The sequence below is a fragment of the Trematomus bernacchii genome, unplaced genomic scaffold (assembly GCF_902827165.1).
Source record: "Trematomus bernacchii unplaced genomic scaffold, fTreBer1.1, whole genome shotgun sequence".
NCBI lineage: Eukaryota > Metazoa > Chordata > Actinopteri > Perciformes > Nototheniidae > Trematomus > Trematomus bernacchii.
Genome location: NW_022987905.1, coordinates 504,448 through 524,580, shown reverse-complemented (window position 1 = coordinate 524,580; position 20,133 = coordinate 504,448). Strand labels below are relative to the sequence as shown.

General features: G+C 38.1%; 2 protein-coding genes across 2 annotated transcripts; one reads left to right on the top strand and one right to left on the bottom strand.

The window, feature by feature from the left end:
* Positions 1-179: 179 nt before the first annotated feature.
* On the bottom strand, positions 180-6,104 carry mmp20b (matrix metallopeptidase 20b (enamelysin)). Its single transcript, XM_034114762.1, has 11 exons — positions 6,068-6,104; positions 5,825-5,967; positions 4,946-5,184; positions 4,194-4,342; positions 3,797-3,922; positions 3,553-3,711; positions 3,281-3,452; positions 2,971-3,104; positions 2,720-2,876; positions 886-989; positions 180-365 (listed from the first exon to the last, which is right to left on the bottom strand). Exons 1-11 carry the CDS (start codon positions 6,102-6,104, stop codon positions 265-267), a joined length of 1,521 nt encoding a protein of 506 aa, XP_033970653.1. The 3' UTR covers positions 180-264.
* A 6,249-nt stretch (positions 6,105-12,353) lies between these two features.
* mmp13b (matrix metallopeptidase 13b) lies at positions 12,354-15,992 on the top strand. The gene is made up of 11 exons (XM_034114838.1): positions 12,354-12,450; positions 12,605-12,715; positions 13,153-13,280; positions 13,370-13,518; positions 13,621-13,746; positions 13,828-13,983; positions 14,099-14,219; positions 14,856-14,989; positions 15,065-15,224; positions 15,345-15,448; positions 15,563-15,992. Exons 1-11 carry the CDS (start codon positions 12,361-12,363, stop codon positions 15,661-15,663), a joined length of 1,380 nt encoding a protein of 459 aa, XP_033970729.1. The 5' UTR covers positions 12,354-12,360; the 3' UTR covers positions 15,664-15,992.
* The last annotated feature ends 4,141 nt before the right edge of the window (positions 15,993-20,133 follow it).

Below are 20,133 nucleotides of genomic sequence, written 5' to 3'. Positions count from 1 at the left end.
CTTATAATATCAGTCTCCACCACAGTGATGTGCAGATCTGATAAAAAAGGATTTAAAGAAACAAACCATAAATTCTGATGCTGGAGGCATTTTACTGTGGGATACATACAAACCACACACAGGTTATATGAGGTTTGGTTTTTATTTCTTTTATTTTGAAAAAATACGACCAAAAACAGTGGGTTTTTTTTATTCTCTATTTTTCATTTACTCAAGGTCTTTTCAGGTAATTAAGGTAAAGCGTGTTCATGGTTTCAAAGTATTTCAACATCCAAGCCAGGAATTTGCTTTCTCAACTCCGACAACTTGTTTCTGGGTGTAGTCGTATTTGTAGACTTGTGGTCCGTCAAAGAAGTAGACAAAACCTGAGATGAGGAAAAGTTTTTTTAGGATGCTTGCTTAGTAATTCACATATTTGTCCTATATCATTTTGCATTTTCTGGAATGTTGTTGCTGTTTGTTGTCGATAATAATGATGATGAGCACCTTTCTGAACTTAAATATCCACTTTTGCTCACAGTTGAAATGATAGTAGATGAAATGAAAGCCGTAAGTGGTAAAGTGGTTAAATGATACAGTTTAAATCACAGAGGGGAACCACATGCTCTGTAAAAGCTTAACTACACTCAGCTGATGTTGCATGTTAATTAGCATCCCTGCGCTGCCAAAAACATTACACCATGCAAAAGTCCCATCAGGCTACAGACAGAAATACACTAACTCTAGACAAGTTTACTCCACTTTCCAATCAGAACATCACCCAGTTTGCCTCGTGGTCATATACTGTTACATGACCTGTTATTTTTAGATTTGAATTCATTCAAATTGACAAACAAGTAACATTTCCATCATATGATACAATGAGTAATATGTATAATGGCTCACCCTCTTTGTAGACAGCTGCGTTTATTGTTGTGTTGACTCCAGGAAAGTCCTCGCTGATGTACTTTGGGTAACCAAAATCCATAACCCTTCGGTTTTCATTGTAACTGAAAAAGACACGATATAAACAACGTTCGTCAGAAGTCATGACTCATGATCATATATTCCTCTTTCAAAGCTGAGAAAAAACATTTGTTCATGACTCTAAAATGAGCCGTTAGTTCTCTGTGTGAGGCAAACTAAATCTTAAAGTCAGATCTGAGTCTGTGTCACTCGTTAGACACTTTTATCCAAAGCAACTTACATAAACTAAATACTGTGGGCAATCCCCATAGGAGCAATTTGGGGTGAAGTGTCTTGCCCACCAACCCAGTGAGCCACAGCCTCCCTACATGCATGTTGTTATGTTGTTTTAGCCAATGTATGATATAAGATGATTTCCTCTCCTTATTACGGTGGCCCGGAAGTGCAAGACACCACAGCATTTCACAAAACAACACAGCATTTCAGAAAACACCACAGCATTTCACAAAACGCCGCAGCATTTCAGAAAACACAACAGCATTTCACAAAACACAACAGCATTTCACAAAACACAACAGCATTTCACAAAAAAAAGTTAAACAAGTACAAACCACAGACTGTCTACGTCATAGACAGTCTGTGGTTTGTACATGTTTAACTTTTGTCCAGTTTCTGAACAGATATGAGGAGCTGTGAGCTCTGAGTGTGTGCTAACAGCTAACGGTTGATGTGTTGGGACATGTTGCGCTGTCGGGTGCTGACCAATCACGAAGCGTCATTTCTTGACTGGCAGCAAAAACAACCAATCACAGCAGTGCTTCTCTGGCTGGCTCTGTCCAATCACAAACAAGAAGTGTTCTCCCTAAAGGAATACCCTTTCCGTCCAATGTGAAATAATGTGGTGTTTTCTGAAATGCTGTTGTGTTTTCTGAAATGCTGTTGTGTTTTCTGAAATGCTGCGGCGTTTTGTGAAATGCTGCGGCGTTTTGTGAAATGCTGTTGTGTTTTGTGAAATGTTGCGGCGTTTTGTGAAATGCTGTGGTGTTTTCTGAAATGCTGTTGTGTTTTCTGAAATGCTGTTGTGTTTTCTGAAATGCTGCGGCGTTTTGTGAAATGCTGCGGCGTTTTGTGAAATGCTGCGGCGTTTTGTGAAATGCTGCGGCGTTTTGTGAAATGCTGCGGCGTTTTGTGAAATGCTGTTGTGTTTTGTGAAATGTTGCGGCGTTTTGTGAAATGCTGTGGTGTTTTCTGAAATGCTGTTGTGTTTTCTGAAATGCTGTTGTGTTTTCTGAAATGCTGCGGCGTTTTGTGAAATGCTGCGGCGTTTTGTGAAATGCTGCGGCGTTTTGTGAAATGCTGTTGTGTTTTGTGAAATGTTGCGGCGTTTTGTGAAATGCTGTGGTGTTTTCTGAAATGCTGTTGTGTTTTCTGAAATGCTGTGGTGTTTTGTGAAATGCTGTGGTGTCTTGCACTTCCGGGCCACCGTACCTTATGATGGGAAATAAATAATATATCCGACAGTGCAAAACGTGAGCATTCCCATACCTGCAGTGCAGAGATTTTACTGTTTGCTAAGTAAAATGTTCTTAATTGCATGCAAATTAAAGTAGTGGTAGAAATGGTCCTTCAAGTGAACAAAACACTATCATTGGTTCCAACTTGAGTCACAAGCACTGGTAAACTCATGATGACCATGTGTTTGTAAAAAAGTGGAGCAACCATGTCCTCTTGGTTGACCTTTAAAATAAAACAGGAAACACAACAACAGAACATGAGATAAGGATAGTTTACCCAAACTCTTTGGTTGCCTTACCTCCAATAAATATCCTGCATAAAGAAAAGGGTGCGTCCAGTTTTCGGTATGTGGACTGCTGCGTCAACGTCCTGGACCCAGGCTGGAAACCCAAAGTGGCTTAGTGCCCGAGGCTTTCCCCTCACAAGAGAGCCTTTCACTGTCCAGAACATGGACTCTGTTCCAAACAAAGAAAGACAAAGATGTTTTATTTGGATGAATGAAAGGTTAAATTGTTTAGCTCTACGCACTGAATTATTCAAGTTGGTTACCATGAATAAGGTAAGCAGCGGATCTGCGAGGCACCCAGAAGGCTGCATCGATGCTGGTTTCAATCTTTGGCATAAAGTTGGTGATGAGACCTTCTTTGATGTCATCTTGCTCAATGTGTTTGATCCAGAGGTATCTTGAGGGAAAACATTTTTGAAAACATCACAAAAAAGAAGACACAATTCAGTATCTAGTTGGTTGTAAATAAACACTATGAGATTCAGAGACGGACATTTATGCTTTTAATGAAGAGGAAATATACTGTAGATACTTGTAAATACAAGATGAGAGAGAACAATCAACATACAGTACCTATCTCTAAAAAAGAAGGTGGCATCCCCAACAGTGGACACCGCGTCAAATGTCGTGTCTGAAGCACATTTGTTCTGCATGAGTTGAGGGAGCAGCGACCCCGACAGCCAGGGGTTATTCTGAGAACTCCAACCCAACCTCGAAAAGTAATTTGGGTTCCCTCTGACTGGACCTAACACATATCAGATTCCACTTGATTAAAAAATGCTCTGGCTTCACAACCTGACTGTACCTCAAGTATGATTTGTTTTACAGACATATAAATTGTTTACTGTAAAGTGCGTTGATATTTACTACATCCTCTATGGATAACAGGTTGGCTGAACTGGAGGATCTGTAGGTCGGGTACATCAATGATTCAGGATTTCTGGAGTGCTTCAGGCCCAAAGCATGGCCAAATTCATGAGCTGCTACCACCAACAGATTAATACCTGCAACAACACAACAAAAAAGGCTATTAACTTATTTCAATCTTTAAGTATCATAGAGGGGTACCAGTGTGATTGAGCTCAATACCTGTCTCTCCTGCTGTCCAATACTCAGCATCATCAAAGTGTGTGTCCCCTCCAACGCCAGGCCCTGGCCCGAAAGCATGAGCCAGTGTGCCTCTTGGTCCGTCAAATGGATAGAAATCACCATGTTCTTCATGAGATGTTCAAGGCCAGACATGAAATAGAAACCCACAGAGAACACAATGAGAAAAGAAAATTACAGGCCTCTGTTTACATCGTCTAAATGAGTCTAGAGTTCAGCAGACAGGTGTCGGATGACGCTGTCTTGGTTAGAAGTTAAACTACAGAAGCACAGACTTGTTCAAATCCATGCGATTGTCTTTTACACACTGAAAACTGCCCAATGTCATTCTGTGACTCAAGTTGTTAAATGCACTGTGTGAAGCAGAAAGCAAACTCACCATAGGTCACAAACTCCACCATGATGTCAGCGTTGCGGGTGTGCGACCTGACAAACGTCAGACTGCTGGCTCTGGCCCAAACGCTGAAAGCTGACTCAACCAGAGAGTCCACAGTGTTGCGATGCAAATCTCTGGTGTACCTGCCAATTCTGCAACAGCAACAAGTCATCTCATTTTTCTATGAACATAACGAACAAGGATGAGTGTCTCCATACGTAAATCAATCTAACAAATCAGATGATATCACAACCTTACAACAACTTTTAATACTTTTTTGAGCCACAAAAGTTTCAAAAAATCTTTACGTGCTATATATCCTTTTTTTGTTTCTTTTTCAATATGCATCTATTGTGTTTATATTCCAACAGGCGTGTCTCAAAAAATGAACAGGCATTTTCCAGACAGTGTCTATAAGTGCAAGTATGTCTGGTGACCTTGGCATTGTAACAAGCCCATAATAACTCTCAGTAGAAGAAATCCCAAACCATACAATCTTTAAACCACAAACATTTGTGACAGCTGTGATTCCCTATTTCTGCCAAAGGTTTTTATTGCCTGTTGCCTCTAAATGTTTCTCACGTATTGGCAGGATTTGCACTCCAGACTGTTATATATTTGGCCAGTTCAGTCCAGGTCAAACATGCCTTCATATTTCATTAACAGAGATATATTTCAGACTGGAATTCAACTGCACAAGTAAATGGGTTGATAGCATCTTGATTGTTAACAATCATTCAAATCTGCACAGATACCTGTAGGTGAGGATGTTCTTGTTCCATCGTGTTCCCTGGAGGTGGCTGTACTCCTCCACATCTGGAACCCCACATCGAGGGCTCCTCATTATCTCTAGGGTGTCTGAGTCCAGCACGCCTGTTGCATTTAGCCCAAAGAATATCTGCATGTCTTTCACCTTGGAGGTGAAGAAGGGCCGGCTCCGCTTTGTGCGCCCCATAGGCTCTTCTTGCAGATTGTAGTAGTGCTCGAGGTATTCCTACAGTATCAGAACATTTGAAATCACATATCCTGCACATCTAAATGAATGCCAAGGTATATGTTTGTATTCCCTTGGTTGGTTATTTACTTGCAGCATGCATAACAGAGGATTAAACCTTATTGTCATACTTTGCATCCATCCAATTGACATTAGGTTCGTTTATAATTTTTACATACACGTTTAAATCTGCACCCTTCGGTGATCAGATTTACAGCAACATAGTTTATTTCATCTGTCTCATAAAAATGTATATCCTCTGCCATAATAAACTGAATAACTTGTTTGCAAGCAATATTGGAAATTGAATCACATGCCGATGGTTTTTCCGTACGATTCCCTCTACAGAGATAATTAGGGAGGGAGAAAAGAAAAATGCTGAAACAATGTGCTAAAACATGCAATTTAACAGTGCGAAGAACTCAGAGGGAAAGGCAGTTACTTACCTCCGCCCCCCACCCACACAAAAATGAAATAAATACAACCACTATCTCAGCACCCCACACACAGACGACTACGAATTGTTGCAATTTTCTTCCTTCAATAGAAATGCCTTTAAATTGCCATTGTAAAAGAGATCAAGTCACATGCAGTCCATTCTCAAACATCTGTAATGCAACTCATGCAATGATGCACTTACTGTGGCCAGCTTCAAGTCAACCTGTGGTTCTGCAGAAGGAGAGCTCTCTTGCCTCGACATAAATGTGGGTGCCGTAAAACAAGAACCGGGCATGAGTAGGACCAAGACAAAACAAGAAAGCAACATGACATGCAGTTCACAGACTTAAACCTATACGTGAATTGTATGTGGTCCAGTTTAAACACATGGAGATGGAAGTTCTGGTTAATGAGAAGCCTTTTAAATGGTCATTGTGACTCATACCGCTTACAAATCCAAGGGAAGCCTCATACAGTACCATGGAATTAGGGAGGGGTTTTCAGGCAGCCAAGGACAGCAAAATGAGAAAAGAAAGAAATGACGTGAACAATTTTGGTCATGTGACATGTTTGCGCCAATAATGATCTGAACAGATAAGGTATTCAGTATGTGGTTTCAAATTAAACCCAATTAAAGATTGACATTGTTCTGAGAATCATAAAAGTGATGATAATAACGCAACATTTACAACAGGAGTTTTCGAGTGCAATGTGCTGACTCACACATAAACCCAAACAAGCGGTGAAACTAAAACATGAGGCAAGAAAATCCCTCTTTCTGCAATATGTGCTGTAACATTGAGTATGTTCGACACAAACATGTTGATATTTCCACCATAAAAAAACAAGCGGCTCGGATATTAAGTAAATTATTTCCTCAGCAGAGCTACCGTAGGGGAACCTCAACTAAACTCCCTCCAGACTGACTCAACACAATCAGCTGGGTGGCACAGCTCAGTCCCACGCAATCTGCAAGGGCTACCGAAATAACCCCATCAAAGCCCATTATTGTCCCGTTTTAGCAGCAAATGCATGTAAGGCCTTTCAATGAGAGAGTTCGCTGAGAGGGGAGCTGAAATTGCAGGGGTGGATTTAAGGCATTTCGAAAAAGAAAATGGCCGCCAGCCAGGCCGCACAGACTGGCAAGGGTGGAGCTGCGGTACATTCAGGCTACAATTACAGTTGATTGGTCATTGGGGAGCTTTATGGAACCAACAGCATTCCTCGGCAGAACAAGTTTTTCCAGAGTGTTTTTTCATAGAAAGACTTGAAGAATTTCTGTCGCTTTGGTTTTATGGTCAGAGTACATACGAGGTAATGAAGTTGTTTAAGGCAGGATTGATTGCTGAGACACAATGGAACTGCAAGGTTACAAGCTGCGAGACCACTGGGGTAATTAAACCCGTAGGAACATTTCTGTTTTGCCTTAAACATACATTTGACACTGACTTGTACATATCCCATATCCCATATTCTATTAACATGTGTATATATAGACTTTTTGCACTACTTTTTATTTTGTATTTTGTAATTTTATATTTAATTATATATGTTGCATTGTTGGAGAAGCTCAGGTCAGAAGAATGTCATTGCCATTTCTACACTGTAGCTTTGTGCATATGACAATACAACCTTTGAACTTTGAACTTTGACAAAGTAACAAAGCTGTTACACACCAGGACTACTACCTGAGAAATATGGGTAATATTTGTCCTGGAGAGCATATTTTTCTGTAATGATAAAACTACTTCATGCAGTGCTACAATACACTCAATGTAGTACAAAAGCAACTAAAGTGGAGCTTTTAATACCTGACAAATGTGTTTATTTATGAACAATAAATGCATATATTTAAACAATATTACCAGAAATGAACATCAGTAATGTATTGATTCACCTATAGCGGTTAATTGTGGCATGGCAACTGAAAAATAGACAATCTAACAATGTATTAAAATAACTAAAACAAGTGTTGTCATCTTTAAAGGGGCCCTATTATGCTTTTTGGGGTTTTCCCTTAGGGTGGGAGTTTCTCTCCCACACACCTGCCTAAGAAATTACTTAATTGGACTCCTTTGTTTACATCCGTAACATAGTGACATCACTACGTAACACTCACGCTACTATTGGCTAGCGCTCCAACACATTGTACATGATAGGCTAAGGAGCAGGACATCTCTAAGCGGTTGGCCAATCACAACAAAGCCAGTCAACTAACAAATCAGAGCAGACTGGGCTCTGGTTTCAGACAGAGGGTGAAAAGAGGTGCTGCAGCACAGGCAGTATGAGACATTTTTAACATTAAAGCATGGCAACATGTGAAGTGAGACACAGAATACAAATATGAAACCTGATAAATAAGCAGCAGGGCCCCTTTTAAGGACACTGTTCAGCATATTATAAAAATCTGACTTTGGTATAAATGTATGCCATATAAGTTATTACATTTAAACGTTATTTATATAGCCAATTACACATGTGCTTCAGGATGGGGAAAGGGCAACCTCCCTAGTCTTACACATCCAAACTAATTCTTTGTAGTCGGTACTCATTTAAACTTGGATGTTATTATGCAAATAAAATGAATGTATAAGATTAAACTCAAACAATGAATGGGCATGTAAGACTTCCTAAGTTGCACAATTTGTTGCAAGGAAAAACAAATGTTCTTCTTAACATCAGTGCAAAACAGTCCAAAACAGTAACAGCATACATAAGACAGCATTAAAAAAATGCTGAAACTTGTTTTTGTGAAAAGAATCCTGATATCAAAGTTATTTGTGCTCTATTTATTTCAATGTTGCACATCAGCATGAGGTTGTGTTGTGGGGCATGATGAGAGACATGCAGGGGATCATAGAGATGAGAGTTTTCTGGGCTCCCTCTCTTAAACATCTTTGCTGCCCTCCTGTGGTATCTATTTGGCACATGCAGTCTCCTCATGTTACTGAGTGAATTTAGACCACAGTGACTCTTTTGTATCTTTGCGGATGCTTTGCAAATGAAGCAACTCAGCATGTTATTTCAAGGTCTTTATGGCATTTTATGTGGTCATTTACAATATGCTTAGGTTCAATTTCAGTTTCAGTAGTAGCATCTGTGCAATCTAAAGGCTCTCTTTACTGTAAGCTGCTTTGCTCCTCACCAAACACCCATGTCATTTTTTGTGTTATATTGCATATATACACTTTAGTACAATAACAATTGCAATACATGTTCCAAACCTTTGCCAGCTATGAAGATAGCATGGCTGGGTTATGTGTTGATAGGCTCAAATGACCATGTCTGTATAATACATGTAGGTGTGTTGATGTCAAACTGTATTTAAGGGTGGTTTCAATGAAGGTATATTCTTATCCTGCCTCTTCATGCGAAATATTGAGTCATTTAGAGTCTTCAAGTTTAAATTCTCAGTTAAAGCAGAGCATTTTAAACAACATTACACACACATTCAAGAGAAAAACGCATATAACGGTTACAAAAGAAAAAAAGTGTAAAAAAACGATTTCCTAACTCTTTGACCACAAAACAGTTAAGTGTTTTATTTAGCATACTTTTTTGCCATGGAAAAGGGTGGCATTAAAAGCCCAATCACAAAGTGTCACTCTTAAAAGTAAATTAAAAAAAAAGAACTACATTTGCATATGTTAAAAGTACCTAATTTGTAGGGCTTTAATGGTGAAGCATGTTTGAAGCGTTACAGACATGTACATAGATTTGCACATTAATAGTTATTTTGTTAGTTTATTTCATTAAGTTGTAAGGGCTCAGTCAAAACTAAAAACCAGCATCTTATGTGAAAGGGAAATTAATCTGTTCCAAGTAAAGATGCAAGTCATCCTTGTTTATCAAGCTGTGCTCTGGAGTGCATGCAGCGTTCCTCTGAACCAGCAGGGAAGTGGTTGATTTCAACAGAATTCCTGTCATCCCTGGACAACTCATCTGCATCTGCAACTGCATCTTCCTTGCCAAAATACAATGACCACCAAATAGAAAAACAGTTTACCGACATGATGCGGGACATTTCTGCTTGGTCGTAAAAGCAGGCCCATCAAATTAATTCCTGGAATGGTGATTGGATGTTAACAAAGTGCTGATCTATCCTAATAAGAAGCAATTAAATGCTCAGAAGAGAACGAAGGAACTAACCACCAAGTAGGATCTTGTGATATACTCTATTATATTTTATCTGATATAGATGTTGAGCTACGCCTGATAACGTGAGGCTAGGATTTACAAGCGGAACCTGGAAATGTTCAATGTTCAAAAACACTTGTTAGAGAGAGGATAAATACCATGGCATTACCTATGGCGTCACTAAGACGCAGTATTTAAAATGTTTTGCCCTGCCAGGAAATTCAATTTTTTATCCAACATCAGACATTTAGGTTTCTGCAATGTGTAATGAGCATTACAGCCTTATTTGTCTGGTAGCATTGCTGTATATTGTTCCTTTGAGACTGAAGTAAGAGCATCTCTTATTCATATTAAAAAAAAAACATAACCTGACATAATGCTCTTATTCACAAATGTAATTTAGTGGTCAACTCAGTCATTTGTGGTTTAAAGGTGTGAAACTTAACACCTCGCACTACAATCATTCAACCACCAGTAGGCCCAAACACGGATCACTAAAGTCTATTTTTCCATATTTATGTGTGTTTGTGTTTGTCTGTGGCATATTAAAATAACAACAAAAATCCCCCTCGCTGCTTACTTCCCCTGGTGTGAGTCAGGAGCACTCTGTTAACCACCGTCTAAGCAATGATGTTATTCCAAAAATACTTGTCTGAACAGTATGCTGAAATGTTTAGACAAAACGCTTGTTAGACATTACACATGATATCACTAATGATATGCAGATGATACAATGCTTTGGTTTTTGCTGGCAGCGCAGCAGCTTGATCTCTACCTTAAGTTTTGACCATAAGTTTCATACCTACCTAAACATTGCAATTATAAGACATGTTCTGGAAGCATGTCAGTGGTGACTAGCATTGTGAAAGACAAAGAGTAAAATCCTTTTGTGACAACAAAAAAAGAGTGCTTTTGTATCTACATTTTAAATTACTCGCATAGGCAATGTCATTATGTGAATGATCAGAAAAGTGTAAACAATTGTTTTTTATCACCCTTTTTCGTCTTTGTACAAGTTAAGGCATTTCATTATTGTGGTAGGAGCAAATAATTATATACCTTGTTGTCTGAGACAGACACTGATGGAGGAGACACAGTAAAGGTAGCATGTATTTACCTGCCAGAGACCTGCAAACCTGTCTGGAACAATAGTCTTTAAGGTATTTTAAAGCTCAATATCATTTTGAACGTCATCACTGCTGCGGTATTTGGTCATAAAAATTGTTATTTACCTAATTTAAGTTCTTCCCTGATGATGGGGCTACAATGGAAAGCTAAGGGATCACCAAACTCATTTGGATTCATCCTGCAGGCTCCATTAACCTGTACTAATTTCCATGGAAATACATATAATAGTTTTTGCGATATATCAGTAAATGTAAAAAGGTAAAACCAGTTGATTATCAAAAAGTATTGGGCACAATGACTGTCTGTAAAAAAAATGAATGGCGATCTATCTGATAGTTATTGAGATATTCAAATTGGACTAAGTGAAAGATTAAGTATTTTATTATTTTGTCGTAGGTTTCTGTGCTGTACATCAAACCTCTTGCAGACTTCGCCATAACTGAGAGAACTATGATCATTCCCATATTGGATTTGTTAGTTCTGCTCTGCGTAACATATGAGTCACATATAACGGTAACGAGCAACAGTGGAAAAACCTAAAGCTGGATCAAATGATTACCAGACAAAACTCATGCAGAACATTCATTGAGAGAGATCACCTTATTCCGAAGGCCCTCATAATAATAATAATAATAATAATAATAATAATAATAATAATAATAATGATAATAATATTAAATAAATAAATTGAAACAATATATTAAATATATTATAAAGGTCATACTTTGATCGTAATATTTTTCTTTATTTTAACAAGTTTGTTAGTCACATATCCTAAAAAGTCTTCACCTAAAATAACGAGACACAGAATGACTATCATGAGACCAGCAGGTGCATTCAAGAATTCCCCATATGCCCAATTTGTTGGTCATCAAATCAAATCAAATCAAGTTTTATTTATAAAGCACATTTAAAAGCGATTTTTGGTCGAGCCAAAGTGCTGTACATGTAATAAAAACACATTACTACAATCACAATAAAAGACAATAAATTACAACAGATATATATAAAAAATAGTCATAGGTTATTTATTTATTTTTCGCCTGAAGAAGCTTTGCAGATAATAACTAATGACGTCACATCCTTACTAAGGTGGCATCCTTTCTAAATATAGATTGACATGTGTGGGTTGCTTTGTTTAGTTTTTCTCTTACAAATAAAAACTTCAAAGTGTAAAATGTTGCCTCATAGACATTGTCAGTAAATCTATTGGCAAACTCCATAAGTCATGGTAATTTGAGAAATAGGAAATGCTTAATCAAAACATTTCAGGCTGGTTCAAAGGAGTACACTCAAACCACAGTGACTGCAGTTTTACATGTACATGCACATTCTTAAAAAAGGAGGAAGTGGCTAGGTGCTTTTTCATGAATCACTGGGACCCTTTGAAAAACAGTGGACCAAAGTCCTATAAATGCCTGTCAGAGTTTCTTGGACCCATTGACTACTTTGGACAACACAGAGACAACAACAATGATAGCTCTGCTGCTGCTGGCGCTGGTCGCACACTCCTTTGCTCTGCCTCTGCCATCTGAGGACAATGACAACTTGCTTTTAGCAGAGGTAAGACCTGAGCCCTCTAATTCTAATGTTTTTAGTCTGGTAGCCTGGCTTCAAGTGGATATTTTTCTCTCAAGACTTCACAGTGTTAGATTGGAGTAATCCACATCTATCCATTATAAATGTCATTCAGCTTCTGTTCTCTTTAAACAAACAGAACTACCTCCGTCGATTCTATGGCCTTCCAGCTGGTCTCCGGGGTAGACAGAAGTCTTCAGGTACCTTTCAGAACAAGATCAAGGAGATGCAGAGATTCTTCCAACTCGAGGTAACCAGATCTAGATGTGTGTTAAAGATTATATGTGGTTTTAGCAACATTAGTAGTAATAGCAACATTTTGGCAGTGATGGAAAACGTACTCAGGTCCTTTACTTGAGTAAAAGTCGAATTAAGGTGTCTTAAAAATGATGTTGTGTAATATTATTCTGTTTTTATATCAGTAGCAAATACAAATCACTTTGTTTGTAATTTTGTAGTTTGTCAATGTTGAGCCAATTTAAGATACTTTTAAAATACTGTATATATTAACGTGTATTGCATAACATCATGTGTTTACATTGCTAGTAACTATGAGTGTTTAATGGTCATATGCTTTGTGTAGAATTTAAATGTACCTTAAACATTTTTAAGGTGTCAAATTATCTGTACTTTGGCAGCACATGTACTTATCTAACACATTTTTTTCCACCTCTTTTGCCTTTGAAGGTGACAGGGAATCTGGACGACAACACTTTGGAGCTGATGAATCAGCCCAGATGTGGCGTACCCGACATTGGGGAGTACAACCACTTCCCTCGAAACCCCAAATGGCCAACTAACAATGTCACATTCAGGTATGTTATAAAGGACAACAACTATACAGAAAATGTTTTCCCAGAGTTATTCACTAAGCTCCCTTGTGGTCTATCCCCTGATGTTACAGGATATTGAATTACACACCAGATCTGCCGAAGGCTGATGTAGACAGAGCCATCCGCAATGCGCTGAACGTTTGGTCTGATGTCACCCCGCTGACCTTCAAGAAGCTGCGCGAGGGCATCGCTGACATTATGATCAGTTTCGGGTCATTAGGTGAATATAACATATAATTTGAATACATACTCATACTCAAATATTATAAAAGTGTGCATTCTCCCTAACATATCTTGAAAATGTCTATGCTTTATTCTGTAGAGCATGGAGACTATTATCCTTTCGATGGGCCCAATGGATTGCTTGCTCATGCATTCCCACCGGGCCAAGGCATGGGCGGAGACACTCACTTTGATGAGGATGAAAATTGGACCAAAGATTCATCAGGTAGGAATTATACAACAATTATGAACACTAGTCACCAACTGTGTCTTCGTGATTAACATACTGAACATATTTGTTCTGCAGCATACAACCTGTTTATAGTGGCGGCCCATGAGTTGGGACACGCCCTCGGGATGTCCCACTCCACAGATCCAGGCGCCCTGATGTACCCCAACTACTCCTACTCTGAAGGCTTCCCACTGTCTGAGGATGACATTGAAGGCATTCAAGCTCTCTACGGTGGGATAAAACTCTAGCTAACTTTAATGCAGTTAAAGTTAAACCATAATGGTTTCCATTGTCTTAAAATGTAATGCAAATAGTATGTATATTAATGCAAGATTTTCAAACACAGGCCCAAACCCAAACCAAAGGAAAGTGAAGCCAAAGCCTGACGCACCAAACAAATGTGACCCCATGTTAAGTTTTGATGCTGTAACAGAGCTCAGAGGAGAAACCATAATCTTCAAAGACAGGTACAGTAAGACACACAAAGAATACAAAGATACGTAAACTATAGGCCTAGACCCATTACCTATCCGACCACTAGAGTGTGTGAGAACTAGACTCATGTAATGCAATGATGTAATGTGTGTGAGAACTAGACCTTTAACCTATATGACCACTAGAGGGTGTTTGAGAACTATACTCATAACCTATATGACCACTAGAGGGTGTTTGAGAACTAGACTCATAACCTATATGACCACTAGAGGGTGTTTGAGAACTATACTCATAACCTATATAGCCACTAGAGGGTGTTTGAGAACTAGACTTATAACCTATATGACCACTAGAGGGTGTTTGAGAACTAGACTCATGTAATGCAATGATGTAATGTGTGTGAGAACTAGACTCATAACCTATATGACCACTAGAGGGTGTTTGAGAACTAGACTCATAACCTATATAGCCACTAGAGGGTGTTTGAGAACTAGACTTATAACCTATATGACCACTAGAGGGTGTTTGAGAACTAGACTCATAACCTATATGGCCACTAGAGTGTGTGTGAGAAAATATTTGAATATTCTGTGATTCAATTAATTTCTCTATATCGAGATTTGCAAATTGTAGATAACTTCAATTTGCTATTTGCTGCACTGTTGCAGATTCTACTGGCGTCTCCACCCTCAGATGCCGGAGCCTGAGCAGACACTGATAAAGTCCACATGGCCGTCCATCCCCAACAAGGTGGACGCAGCATACGAGAACCCAGAGAAGGATATAGTTATCATATTTAGTGGTGGGTTTTGCATACTTGTTTAATGCTATTATACATTACATATTAGGTAAGTACTAAATATCTTTGTTTCAACAGGGATCCGAATGTGGGCTTTGAATGGATATACCCTTGTGGATGGTTACCCAAAGTACATACACAAGCTTGGTCTTCCCAAGGACATAAGGAAAATAGACGCGGCTGTTCACATCACAAACACTGGGAAAACTTTGCTCTTCACTGATGAGCATTATTGGAGGTAAGCGGTGATGACTATAACTGTGTCGATTATATTCATTATTATGTCAATCGAACCACATTTAATTCTGTATTTCATTATTTCAAATGAATATTTTTTGCTTGTATTCGTCATTCACAGCTATGATGAAGCAGCAGGCACCATGGACAGCGGCTACCCACGATCCATTGAGCAAGATTTCCCTGGGATGGGTGACGAGGTCGACGCAGCTGCTATTCAATATGGTATTATGAAGCTTCAAATATCACATTTTCAGTATAATAAAGCATACAAACTAAACTCTACCTTTATACTGCTTTCCTTAATTTGTATTTGTATTCCATTGTGTTGTCTTGCAGGATACCTGTATTTCTACCATGGAAACCTGCAGTACGAGTACAGCTACACCCACAGGAAGGTCATGCGCATCATGAGGACCAATTCTTTTCTCAACTGTTAATTGAGAGTTGAAGAGATGTGACTCACAAAATCATTTTCCCTGCAAAGAAAATATGCAACTAAAAAAAAAAATGTGGGATGCGGGATGTCCTTTAACAGTTAAAGTAAAGAAAGAAAAGTTTATTTTTATTAGTGCTGGACACCTGTAGGTCATACAGTATTATTTGTCAGACCCATAATGCTGTACAATTCCTCAGAAATATGTTTCCTTAGATTATTGCTATTTATTTTCAATGTCTATATTTGTATTTCAAGTTTTACTATAGACAGCATGATCCTTAGCAGGTTAAGTTTCTTGTCAGTAACAGCTTTTTTTTAAGCTCATTATTTGAAAATGTTTTACAAATATTATATTTCAAGAAAGAACTTGGAAAATACCTAAATGTGTTCTGTATTTGTTTTTGTATTTTTTGTAAATTGTTTGGATAACAATAAAAGCAGAAAAGTAATGTTGTCCCACCTAGTGACATTTCATTTTAAAGTATTATCCTCAACTTTCAGAATCCTCAACATATTGCTAATGCCAAAGATGAGTTTAGACAATTGACATCGATATGAATGTCTCTGAAAAAATGTAAATAAACTGAAGTGATCAGTGTGGTATTTGATCAGGACAAGTGAAGTGTACATATTTTACACTTATATTTTCAGGCAGAACCACCCCTGCCTATAAGCAGAACCAGTGCGTAGGGCCTCAAACCTCATTATTGAATTGATTGTTCAACATTTTAAATATTTATCTTACATAGTTACAAAATAGATAATGATAACCAATACAAGGTAAGACTTCCTGGAGCACTTCTTTTAGGGGGGTATTGGTTATATATTGGCATTTAATTACCTTAAAATGTAGTCGAGCGTTGTATCAGAATACCAGAGTACTGAGCACATTGAGATTTTGACGTATGATCATTACATTATTTTTGTATCCAAATTCAACAAACTTCTTAATGAAGATTGCAATATAAAGCTGTGCTGAAATCATTGATTTAATACCACATATACGTACCCAATGGTACAATGCCATTCTGGACAGACACTCTGGATCCTGTGCATGTAGTTCTCTTACTTTCCACTAGAGAGCGCTCCTGACAACAGTTTAGGTGCCTGACATTTCTGACATGACCAATGTCCTGACATTTCTTGGAAAAGTCAAGAAAGATCTAGAAAATTCCTGTTACAAAAGAGGGTTTTGCAAAGTCATGACAATATTCCACTGCTGTGGTGTCAGGTATCTTAGTCCATTCCTGAGTTTGGACCAATTAAAGATATCATTAGTGGAACAAATGTTGCCATCTGAACATACCTTCAAACAGACTAAGCACTAGTTGTAATTCTAAAGGCCCATTACCCACAGTATCTACATCCTCCAGCATTAAGTCAATTATAGAAACAGAAAGTTTGCAATTCAATTTTTAAAGGTCAGTGTAGCTAAAATTGAGTAAACAGTTAAGTTTGAGCCAAGCAGCGTAATCCACAGACGCAATCATGTGAATATAATTACAGTGCAGTGAAGCAGTCACCTTTGCTAATTTCAAAGGAATTGTGTGGTGTTGGCTGCGTCACCACTTCACAAATCCTGTGTGTTCATTAACCATGTCGGCTTTGAGAGTCCAAGATCTGTCAGTAATACCTCTTTTGGATTTTTCAATCAATATAAGATTCTAATTTACGTGTGTCAGAAAACGTTACTTCCCCTTCAGCTTAGCAAGAGCTCATGTGCTTTGAATATGATTGTTATTTTGCAGTGGGAGGGAAAGAAAATAAAGAGTGGAGTCATGACAAAGGAAACATTTAAACAAGAGTGCACATTGTGTTTGTCAAACAAAACAGGCTGTCAGAGGCTCAACTGTCTCCAGGCTTGTGCTGAAAATGGGCTAAAAACCTCCCTTTTACTGCAACTTTGACTATATCTATGATGTTTTGAGATGCATGTTTGTGGCCTGGGAGAAAGAAGATCCAGTTTTGCATGAAAAGAAGAGACACTCACAGTAAAATACAGCAGATGTGCCATTTAAAGCTTTCTCTAATTTATGTTTATTTCAGTGAGAGGATCACTTTGTCTCCTATACTTGGACGTGTTTTCACTCCTCTGGGAAAGTGAACAAGACAGTCTCTTGTTTCTAATATTTACTACTGCCCTCGCTCCTTGGCAGTTTGCAGAAATTGTGCAACTTTGAGTATTGACTTAACTTTTGGCTTTTAAAACAGCAGTGCAACTGAGAAAAATCAAGATGTTGTTTTAGCCCCATGTGGATTTAGAGGTCATGTCAGTCTTCTTTTCTTTTCATCTCCATTTGTAGTCCGGCACCTTTTTCCTTGCCCCAGATAAAAGCCATTACCATATCTTTCAACTTGTTTAAAATGCAGCGTTGATGATCTGAACTGGAGCCAAATGAAAGATCATAAACCATGAATTTTAATGTCTCTCCATTAGTTACAAGTTAGATGGTGAAGTAATGCTTAGTTTAATGATGTTAAAAGTACAGCCAGGTCAGCATGACACAGCATCTTCTGCCCTGTGAGGGGAAGAGAAAGACCCTGCCGGAAAGATAAGATGGGTGCGGCTTCCTGAAAAATGAACTACAAACTCATCCACTTTTTGTTCCGCCCCATTTTTCACTTCAATGTTGCCTCTGTTCAAGCATAATATAGCGTAGAGTGATACAAAATGTAGAGCAGGGATAGACACTGTTAAAACAAGTTAAGAGAAAAATTGAAAATGGATTTAAAAAAAAAGGTGGTATCCTTTGAGAAAACGTTCACGCAGTCCTGGCCAGTGGCTCCTGATGGGAACCAGATGGAGGAGAATGACGGGCAGCGGTGTCAGGAGATATCTGTTTTCCTCTGGGAAACTCCCTCCGAGAGCAGCAATATGAGAAAAGCAGTGGTGTAAAGTAACTAAGTACATTTACTCAAGTACTGTACAAGTTTGAGGGACTTGTACTTTACTTGAGTATGTAAATGTGTTGCTACTTTGTACTTCTACTCCACTTAAATTCAGAGGTAAATGGTGTACTTTCACTACATACATGTATTTAATACCTTCAGTTACATTGCAGTAAAGTCACAAGCAACCCTACAAAGTAATTAACTAGCTGCACCTTTACCAGCTTTCATTAACACATTAATACATCAATAAGTATAATCAAAACATATCATATATATTATTGTGAAATGGACCAATCTGCATAATGAGTACTTTTACTTGTGGTACTTCAAGTATATTTTGATGCTAATACTTCTGTACTTTTACTTGAGTAACCTTTTGAATGCAGGAGGACTTTTACTTGTTACAGAGTATTCCTACATTCTCTTACTTTTACTTAAGTACACGATCGGAGTACTTCTTCCACCTCTGGAGAAAAGTGAAACAAGACTTGTGTAACTCTTGTGTGAGCAGGCATTGCAATTAAATGTATGAAATGCCGCTAAGCAAGAAACTCTCTTTCTTATAACAAGTTAATTAACAAAACTGACCTGCTTGTATACATTTTTACAATACCTATGTGAGAGTGATTATAGAATGCTGTTGTTCAACATCATTTGAATATTTCTGGTGAAAGTGGCTTGTCTGGTATGTTTAGTGTGACGGCAGCTAATCTTATCCTTCTGGGTGTATCTGTGTGTTTTACGTTGCCTTCTGTGTTCGGTTGGCTTTCTTGTCTCGTCTGCTAGTTGTTATTCTTCCTTTTTCCCTGAATAGAATATAAAAATATGAGCGTTTTTTTTGCAAAACAGCCAAAGCTTCGCTGAAAGGGCGCAGTCTGTGTTTCCTTCCTCCTATAGAACGATAGATGTGGAAAGTCACGCTGTGCTCCGTCTTGACCCTTGATTATGAATGTGACCAGATATGACCCTGGGTCAGAGACATATGTGTTGTTGAAGTGACCAGTACTTTCTTTTTGAAAACGTTTTATTTTTTGACTAGGTTTTTGCACTTGTCTAAATAATATCTCTTTTCAGGCAGTATAACATAAACAATATATTCAGTTAGGAAAATAGATGATATGGTTAAATATTCATGAAGTTTCAAAAAACCTTTTTTTTATTAATCATTGTTGGTTCATTCAAAGCCAATGTATATGTTTTTAATTGAACTACAATCCTTAAGAAAAATAATATTTTATAATACGAAAATATGTTTTTGCTGCTAACTAACTAATAATAATTTTACCAAACAACATTGTGTTACCATACCCATTTATTTTTACATGATCCATGTTAGGTTTCCTTTTCTCTCACATGCGTCATGTCACAGGCCGTAGATACATAATAATAATAGAGGACAATAATAGAGCTGTGTGTAAGGAAAACAATGCTCCACCCTTTATTTGCAACTTGTTCCAGAGTTACTGTGTATGAGTCACACTGTCTCTGATATTCAAGATGTTAAATAAAGATTTAGATGTTTAAATAGAAATAAAGAAACATTTGTATTAGTCTGGCTGAGGAGGATTCACAGTTTAAT

What these genes read in the sequence shown, in the direction of transcription:
- mmp20b (XM_034114762.1), bottom strand. Translation starts at nt 6,104, where the DNA reads ATGGTACTGTATGAGGCTTCCCTTGGATTTGTAAGCG. An exon ending in AAATATCAACGCACTTTACA is followed by an intron (nt 3,453 to 3,552) that starts GTAAACAATTTA and finishes GATATGTGTTAG; the next exon opens with GTCCAGTCAGAGGGAACCCA. An exon ending in ATGCAGGATATTTATTGGAG is followed by an intron (nt 990 to 2,719) that starts GTAAGGCAACCA and finishes TGTCTTTTTCAG; the next exon opens with TTACAATGAAAACCGAAGGG.
- mmp13b (XM_034114838.1), top strand. Translation starts at nt 12,361, where the DNA reads ATGATAGCTCTGCTGCTGCTGGCGCTGGTCGCACACTCCTTTGCTCTG. An exon ending in ACAACTTGCTTTTAGCAGAG is followed by an intron (nt 12,451 to 12,604) that starts GTAAGACCTGAG and finishes TTAAACAAACAG; the next exon opens with AACTACCTCCGTCGATTCTA. An exon ending in ACTGATGAGCATTATTGGAG is followed by an intron (nt 15,225 to 15,344) that starts GTAAGCGGTGAT and finishes CGTCATTCACAG; the next exon opens with CTATGATGAAGCAGCAGGCA.